The 9,694-nt window shown below is 31.4% G+C and overlaps 1 protein-coding gene across 1 annotated transcript; it reads right to left on the reverse strand.

Moving 5' to 3' along the window:
- Window positions 1-5,490: 5,490 nt before the first annotated feature.
- LOC120418593 (GRB10-interacting GYF protein 2-like) lies at window positions 5,491-7,201 on the reverse strand. Its single transcript, XM_039581039.2, has one exon. It carries the CDS (start codon window positions 6,274-6,276, stop codon window positions 5,743-5,745), a length of 534 nt encoding a protein of 177 aa, XP_039436973.1. The 5' UTR covers window positions 6,277-7,201; the 3' UTR covers window positions 5,491-5,742.
- Window positions 7,202-9,694: the final 2,493 nt, after the last annotated feature.

Genomic DNA, 9,694 nt, shown 5'->3' on the forward strand with positions numbered 1-9,694 from the left:
TTTAAGCATGACAAAGGTGTTTTGTCATTGAAATGTTGAAACTAGTGCGTCCATTCCGGGAATTTTTACGATTTGTCCCGGGAATTCCCGAAATGTAAAAAAAAAAACACATTTTGGTCTGGAATTTCAGATTTGGTTTTAGAAAGTAGATGACAAGTTGAATGCATAGTAATCGTTAAGAATTTTAATGCATTCAAATTTCCAGATTTTTTTTCTGAATAGGTCCTATAAACATATGAAACACAATAGCTTATCGAGAAATTAAAAGTGAGAGTGTGTGCAACATGGAGTTAAACTTTCTGTGCAGTTGCTGTGAAGGTTCCCATGGCACTTCGAAAAGTTTAACTCCATGTTGCACGCATACACTCTCACTTTTAATTTCTCGATAGGACATTTAAAAAAACGCTAGATTTTTATTCGGCATATCGTCGCTTGTGTGCTATCTGGTGACACGTCTTATTTTTTTTACGGTAGACGTGAGACAAGACTGCACACAAGCGACAATATTTAGCTTTCTAAGGGAAAATTGTTAAAATTTTAGTTTACAGATTCGCAAAATGCCTAGCGCTTTAAATATTTTCAATTTAATTTTATATATTTTAAAAGCCTGGGAATTATATTTAATTCTATAAATTATTTTTCATCAATCGCCGGAATCTGGGCCAAATCAGGACAAATGTAAGCCAATTTTTTGCAAAATGTTTTGAATGACTTCGGTTAAAACAGTAACAGAACAAAACAATTAGTTCACCGATTTCCAAATTTATTGTTCTAAAATTTCATGTAACTTATAAATAATTAGTAAAATATGTTTTATATAGAACATGAAATTCAAAAAGTATTTAAAATTTCAAATTGACTTGTATCATTTTATTTGTTGTCACTTCTTGTTTTTTAGACACGACTTATGTATTAAATTTGAATCACATTGGATTAAAAAAATGTAGTTCATTTAAAATCCAAAGGACAACAAAGAGCAACAAAAATCCATTTTTTTTAAGCTATTTAAGTGTAGATTTTCACCAATTAATATAATTGAGCTAATTCTATGATTTTAAGCTTGGAAAACATAACAAATATTATGAAAACATGGATTTTATGACTGTTTTAATAAACTTCCCGGGAATTCCCGGGATTCTAAAAATATTTTTCCCGTTTTTCGGGAAATTCAAAACCCGGGAAAATTGGACGCCACAGACTGAAACCATGGCTCGTTATTTCAATCTTTATACAATTTTATTTTATTTTTTGCCCCCTTGACTTTGGCCAGAGTCGAGGGACATAAACTTCAAAAAATATTTGCAAAGGCCTTGAATTAAAAAAAAAAACATTTTTTAATTTAAAATTTTTAACTCTTTTATCGGACAAAAAGGCAAATTTTGCGCTAGAGATTAATATAGTGCATAAAGAATACCATTTAATAATATAATATAGAACACAATTTTAAGATAAACGCATTTTATTTATATCATGATCATGACAGAAAAGAACCCTTACAAAACATATTTTTGAATAGCGAAAATTTCCTCCTTTTTTTTACTTTGTTGATCGGACTGCTGGTTTCTTCTTTGACATTTTTTTACATGCATGGGGCCAAAGTTGATTTTAAATTCCGAAATGTTGCTTGAAAATAAAAAAAGGGATTAGAAACAGTTCCTTGATAAGCCTAGGATTGAGGTTTTAATTTTTTTAAAGGTTTGTCTTCTACACAGAAAAAAAAAGTTGAGTTTTGGAATGTTGAAAATTTGGTAGGTTGAATATTACCTTTTTTTGAGTAATATTACATAAAAAATGGGTAAAAATGTGAATCTGATGAATATTCATCAAAAACTGATGAAAATTCATCATTTTCTGGGGTAAAATTAATCATTTATTTTGCCACAAAATCTGTCACCATTTCCTGATGAATATTACCATCATTTTTTTTTTCTGTGTACTAACATTTTTGTATGTTTTTAGTTAATTTAAATTATTCTTTAATTTTTTCAAAGTTCATAACACGCAGAAATGCAAGCTTTCCTCCTAAAAAATCTAAAAAAAAATCCATTGCGATACATTCTCAATCACTTAGTAGTCATAATATTGAAAAATTCAAAAACTATACTTAGATTTTTTAAACAGAAGATGTTTTCTAACCGAATTTGGTTGAACAACACTACAATGAACATAATAAGCAATGTAATCAATCACCTTCACCACTCATGACACACTGACACGATAAAGATCGGGAAGCGCTCTCCCTTCAGAGAATCCTTACGCTGATCAAATTAGACCGAAACTATCAATTTCCACGTAAAATGACCCAATAAACAAAAATAACATCACAGTGAGGGCAAGAGAATGAGTTGTTTCGTTTCTTTTTCGACCTACAATTCGTTTTCCATTTTTTTGTTATGATTCGTTCTTCCACACAACACAGAAAATTTCAAAATTCACCAGAAGAGCCCAATTTCTTTTCTGCGCGTACGTTTTCAACCTGGAAATTGGTGTCCTTCCAGGAATTGTGGATCCCCTCCCGGGGCAGGTAGAATTTAAAGAGGCCAAAGGACAAAGAAGCAAAAGGTCACGCTCGACCTGGAAGGATCTCGCTCGCTGTGGACGACGAGGAGAGCGTAGCTAATCCTGGTGCTTGGTGCTGGTGCATAAGACAGGAAATTGAAAGGCCAGGATTAGGTTCCAGGAAAAAGGTTTCTCCCTTTCTCTGTTTGAGGGAGGACGATCGTTTAGCATGTCCTCGTAAAGTAACACTTGGAATATTCGATTCTTCCGATTTTTTGCTTTTTGAAAGCTAACAAAGCATTGCTAGATTGGGTTTTTGGACGTTTACAACCTTGCGTACAATTGTTTTAGGTTGGTGCAAATTGTGCAACTGATGTGGTAGCGGCGCGGCCCTCTTTGAAGTTAACCCGCATAATCAAAAACCATCGGGGGAATAGTCCAAACTATATTACTACTAAAAGAGATGTAGTTACCACATACTTAACCATTATCATATAGTTACGGCACTATACAAAACCATAACGAAACTGATCGTCAAATGATGACGTTTTTATTGAAGTAAATCTAATGATTCTAACTATTTTTGAACTATTTGGGGTACAATAACCTTACACTAAACAGTTCGGATTGTTTAGACACCCGCATAAAGATTTACTATAAACCTACAGTAGATTTTATGGTTATCACACGATAAATTCTATGGTTATTTTTACCATGATTCTACAGTAGCCTTTATGTTTTTTCACCATAGAATATATCCTATTTCGGGAATTTACTATAAAAAAGGGGTATTGTTAGGCACAGTCACCATAAAAATTTCGACTTTTCTCCATACAAAAAAAAACCAAAAACTATACATTTTACCGTATTTTCATTGATGCCTTTTCCGTCAAAAAATTGACCCTAACCATAGAAAACATCATGCATCTATAATAAATACAGTAACCATTACTATGGTTTGCACAGTAAATTCACAGTTCTTCATGGATTTTTCCTTACTAAATGATATTGTAAAAACTATAATCGGACAATGAAATGAATAATAACTACAGTAAGTTTTATTGTATTTTTATGTTATTTATTTTTTTTCTCTCCACTAAATTGTACTGTAAAACATATATTTATACATTGAAATTAATGGTAAAACAGTAAGTTTTAGTGTATTTTTATCGTTTTTTGAATTTTTATTTCACTTCACTTCACTTCACTTTCTTTCTATGTCGTTTTCTTTTGTTATTCCGCTTCAATCCGCACTGTTTGAAATTATTCGGAATATCCGTCGCCGGTGCCGGATCAACTGCTTCGTAATTGGGATAGACATTCGCGTAATCGAGAAGCACAATCCTTAGTGAAATAAGCCCCTGTAGAAGAGAAAAACACTAAATTAGACATAGGGAAAATTTACATATGTTTGGCATGTTAAGGATTCGGTTAAATTTCTATCAAATTAGCTTTCTTAAATTCTGAAATTCTTAAATTTTGAAATTCTTTAATTCTTCAATTTTTAAATTTCAAAACTTCTTAATTCCTTAATTCCCAAATTCTTAATTCTAAATTTCATAATTTCATAATTTCATAATTTCAAAATTCTAAAATTTTAAAATTTCATAATTTCAAAATTTCAAAATTTCATAATTTCTAAATTTCTAAACTTCTAAACTTCTGAATTTCTAAACTTCTAAACTTTTAAACTTTTAAACTTCTTAACTTCTTAACTTCTAAACTTCAAAACTTCAAAACTTCAAAACTTCAAAACTTCAAAACTTCAAAACTTCAAAACTTCTAAATTTCTAAATTTCTAAATTTCTAAATTTCTAAATTTCTAAATTTCTAAATTTCTAAATTTCTAAATTTCTAAATTTCTAAATTTCTAAATTCCTAAATTCCTAATTTTCCAAATTTCTAAATTTCTAAATTTTTAAATTTCTGAATTTCTAAGTTTCTAAATTTCTAAATTCCTAATTTCTTAAATTCCTAGATTCCCAAATTCCTAAATTCCCAAATTCTAAAAAAAAAACCAAACTATTGGCACTACGCCCCCCGGGGCATGGCCTTCCTCTAACGTGGGATTTCTGCTCCAGCGCCTCTGACGAGACAGGAGAAACCGGGACCGACGTTTTACTTCACCATCCGATAGAAGCTCAGTGGATAAGGCGGGAATCGAACCCGCGTCTCATAGCATCATCGGGATCGGCAGCCGAAGCCGCTACCCCTGCGCCACGAGACCCCACTCCCACTTCCCAAATTCACAAATTCCTAAATTCCTAAATTCCCAAATTTCTAAATTCCTAAATCCCTAAATTCCTGAAATCCTAAATTCTAAAATTCCTTATTTCATAAATTCCTGAATTCAAAAATTCTTCAATTCCCGAATTCTAAATTTCTAAACTTCTAAACTTCTGAATTTCTAAACTTCTAAACTTCTAAACTTTTAAACTTCTTAACTTCTTAACTTCTTAACTTCTAAACTTCAAAACTTCTAAACTTCAAAACTTCAAAACTTCAAAACTTCTAAATTTCCAAATTCCTAAATTCCTAATTTCCCAAATTCCTAAATGACTCAATTCCCAAAATCCCAAATTTCTAAATTCCTAAATTCCAAAATCCTAAATTCCAAAATTTCATAAATTCCTCAATTCCTAAATTCATAAAATCTGAAATTCCTAAATTTCTATATTCCTAAATTCCTGAATTCAAAAATTCCTAAATTCCCTAATTCCTGAATTCTTAAATTCCTATATTCTAAAATTCTAAAATTCAGAAAGTCTAAAATTCTAAAATTCTAAAATTGTAAATTTTTAAAATTCTAAAATTCTGAAATTCTAAAATTCTAAAATTCTAAAATTCCAAAATTCTAAAATTCTAAAATTCTTAATTTGCTGATTTCCTATTTTCCTTATTTCCTCATTTCCTAATTTCAGCACAGCTGGTGCCGGATCTGCTGCTGCTTTCGAAGGTTGACCTTGAGCGCTAACGAGCAGCTCCCCATAATCCACGGTGGAAATACGCCTAAAAACAACATCGAGTAAAAATCTAATCAGATTTATATCGCAATGATCCACAATGAAAATTGAGTGTTGCTGCGATGTAAAAGTTTCCAAGCAAAAAAATAACCACCCTCCCAATACTCACGTTTTTACAAAAGCACTCCTCGTCGCTCTTCCGGATCGGTCACTCATTGGATCTGGTCATTCAACACCGGGAACGGGTTCGCAACCTTGCCAACTCGTCCCACTTTTCAGCTCAAGATGTTTTTGAAGAAACCACGGGATCCTGTCGGCGACCGGGAATAGTTGCAGCAGTTGCGGGACGCCGGGAACGCCATCTCGGACGCCGGGATTCCGATTCGCTGGATTTTGGAGGCTTTTCATCCGCCGTAGCGTTCCGTACCGGTTCAGACTTCTTTCTGCTGCCGGGGTCCACCTCTTCCGAGGCTTTCGCCGACAACGCAGCATGGTTGGGCAAGTCTTCCTTCGCGGCACTACCTTCCTTGGACGATGGGGCGCTTCTTCGTGAACTGCCACCGAACACACCTTCCTTGCGTTGATGGTGATAGCGATGATCCACGTGATTCTCCATCCCGCCATCGTCCTCCAGCCGCCCGTCAATGCCGTTGTCCGAGTCATGGAATGGTCCACTCGCGTCGAAGCTACCTCCGTAATCCGACGGGTTCTCCGTGGCCCACTCCGGCAGTTGATCATCGGCGTCCCAGTGACGCCGTAGGCCACCTTCCGGTCCTTCACTCGTGTTGAGATCTCCGCCACTCAGAGCCGACATCCGAGGATTGTAGCCACCGCCCGCTGACGACGAATGCAGTGGCCGCCCTCCATGCCCATCGCCTATGACACTCTCCTCTTCGCGCCAACTCGTTGACCTGGACCACTTGTCCCGCAAGCTAGACCCGGACAGACTCGTCGACAGTTCGTTGCCCCACCGCCAGTTCCGGAACCACTGCGCCAGTCGGTCGTACTTGGTTCGTCATCCGGCCGAGATCGGCGCCAGCTTTCCATGTTGGCCGTCCTCGCGCGAACTAGACGAGTTCCAGTCGTATTCCTCCTTCAAGTTAGATTTTTCCGCAAACAAACAGCTTCACTCTGGAAATAGAAAAACATTGCAGGTTTTTCAACGTCAGCTGCCCCTGAAGGCCAAGTTAAACGTGTGCTGCTGCTGCGGGGAAGGATTCCGCCCTTCCGCCAAATTTCACAATCCTCCCAATACTCACACAAAGATGCTTAAAACTTTTCGCCTTGCGGAGCGGACCCGATTCCGCCCTCAGCGAATCTGTCCAATTGCCTTCGGCTGCTCGTTAGACACCTTGACTAACGCCAAAAGTTGCCAAATCACGAGGATACAGCCAACACCGCCAACACCGACACGGACACGATCAAACACGCGCGAGTGGAAAAAAACTGACAGCTCAACCATGGTGCGTTTGTTTCATGAGCGTTGCACAGATTCAGTGTAATGGTGCGTCCGTTGCAATAGCGTCGGCTGCACAGGTTCAGTGTTATAGTACGGTATGCTGATCGGAAGGAACGCGGTCAAGAAATGTTGCGTGTTCTTTTCGTGACCCCCCCAAGAAAAGTTGACAGTTCGGTATGAGCGCGATTGACGGTGTGCGCGCTTGAGGTTCTTTCGAGGAAAAAATAAAAAGATTAAAAATATTCAAAACTTAAAATTAAATAGATTAAAAATGTTTATTCAAAAACTGTTAACAACAATTATAAACAAAATTAAGAAATCAATAAATAAAAGCAAATTTAGAAATTCTTAAATTCTAAAACAAGAAAAACTGAAATGAAAAAAAATATGTAATTATGAAATAAGGAAATTAAAAAATTAGGAAATTAGGAAACAAGGGAATTAGGAAATTTGGAAATTATGATATTAGCAAATAAGTAAAATACAGAGAATAAGAAAATTAGGAAATTATGAAACAAGAAAATTAAGAAATAAGAAAATTAATATGTAAGGAAATTAGGATGTTAGGAAGTTAGGAAATTAGGAAATGAGGAAATCAGGAAATTAGGAAGTTAGGAAATCACGAAATTAGGAAATTTGGAAATTAGGAAATAAGGATATTTTTAAAATTAGGAAGCTAGGAAATTAGGAAGTTAGGAAGTTAGGAAATTAAATTAGGATATTAGGTAACTAGGAAATTGGGAAGTTAGGAAAATAGGAAGTTAGGAAGTTAGGAAATTAGGAAGTTAGGAAATTAGGAAATTAGGAAACTAGAAAATTAGGAGTTTAGGAAGTTAAGAAATTATGAAATTAATATGTTAGGAAAATAGGAAGCTAGGAAATTAGGAAATTATGAAATAAGGAAAATAGGAAATTCAGAAATTAGAAAATCGTGAAATTAGGAAAATAATATGTTAGGAAATTAGGAAGTTAGGAAATTAGGAAATTAGGAAGTTAGGAAGTTAGGAAGTTAGGAAATTTGGAAATTAGGAAGTTAAGAAATTAGAATATTAGGAAGTGTGGAAGTTAGGAAGTTAGGAAATTGGGAAATTAGGATATCAGGAAACTAGGAAATTAGGAAATTAAGAAGTTAGGAAGTTAGGAAATTAAGAAGTTAGGAAATTAAGAAGTTAGGAAATTAGGAAATCAAGAAATTAGGAAGTTAGGAAATTAGGAAACTAGGAAATTAGGAGTTTAGGAAGTTAAGAAATCAATTTTTAAATCCTTAAATTCTTAAATTCTTAAATTTTTAAATCCTTAAATTCTTAAATTCTTAAATTCTTAAATTCTTAAATTCTTAAATTCTTAAATTCTTAAATTCTTAAATTCTTAAATTCTTAAATTCTTAAATTCTTAAATTCTTAAATTCTTAAATTCTTAAATTCTTAAATTCTTAAATTCTTAAATTCTTAAATTCTTAAATTCTTAAATTCTTAAATTCTTAAATTCTTAAATTCTTAAATTCTTAAATTCTTAAATTCTTAAATTCTTAAATTCTTAAATTCTTAAATTCTTAAATTCTTAAATTCTTAAATTCTTAAATTCTTAAATTCTTAAATTCTTAAATTCTTAAATTCTTAAATTCTTAAATTCTTAAATTCTTAAATTCTTAAATTCTTAAATTCTTAAATTCTTAAATTCTTAAATTCTTAAATTCTTAAATTCTTAAATTCTTAAATTCTTAAATTCTTAAATTCTTAAATTCTTAAATTCTTAAATTCTTAAATTCTTAAATTCTTAAATTCTTAAATTCTTAAATTCTTAAATTCTTAAATTCTTAAATTCTTAAATTCTTAAATTCTTAAATTCTTAAATTCTTAAATTCTTAAATTCTTAAATTCTTAAATTCTTAAATTCTTAAATTCTTAAATTCTTAAATTCTTAAATTCTTAAATTCTTAAATTCTTAAATTCTTAAATTCTTAAATTCTTAAATTCTTAAATTCTTAAATTCTTAAATTCTTAAATTCTTAAATTCTTAAATTCTTAAATTCTTAAATTCTTAAATTCTTAAATTCTTAAATTCTTAAATTCTTAAATTCTTAAATTCTTAAATTCTTAAATTCTTAAATTCTTAAATTCTTAAATTCTTAAATTCTTAAATTCTTAAATTCTTAAATTCTTAAATTCTTAAATTCTTAAATTCTTAAATTCTTAAATTCTTAAATTCTTAAATTCTTAAATTCTTAAATTCTTAAATTCTTAAATTCTTAAATTCTTAAATTCTTAAATTCTTAAATTCTTAAATTCTTAAATTCTTAAATTCTTAAATTCTTAAATTCTTAAATTCTTAAATTCTTAAATTCTTAAATTCTTAAATTCTTAAATTCTTAAATTCTTAAATTCTTAAATTCTTAAATTCTTAAATTCTTAAATTCTTAAATTCTTAAATTCTTAAATTCTTAAATTCTTAAATTCTTAAATTCTTAAATTCTTAAATTCTTAAATTCTTAAATTCTTAAATTCTTAAATTCTTAAATTCTTAAATTCTTAAATTCTTAAATTCTTAAATTCTTAAATTCTTAAATTCTTAAATTCTAAAATTCTTAAATTCTTAAATTCTTAAATTCTTAAATTCTTAAATTCTTAAATTCTTAAATTCTTAAATTCTTAAATTCTTAAATTCTTAAATTCTTAAATTCTTAAATTCTTAAATTCTTAAATTCTTAAATTCTTAAATTCTTAAATTCTTAAATTCTTAAATTCTTAAATTCTTAAATTCTTAAATTCTTAAA

Source organism: Culex pipiens, chromosome 2, assembly GCF_016801865.2.
Source record: "Culex pipiens pallens isolate TS chromosome 2, TS_CPP_V2, whole genome shotgun sequence".
NCBI lineage: Eukaryota > Metazoa > Arthropoda > Insecta > Diptera > Culicidae > Culex > Culex pipiens.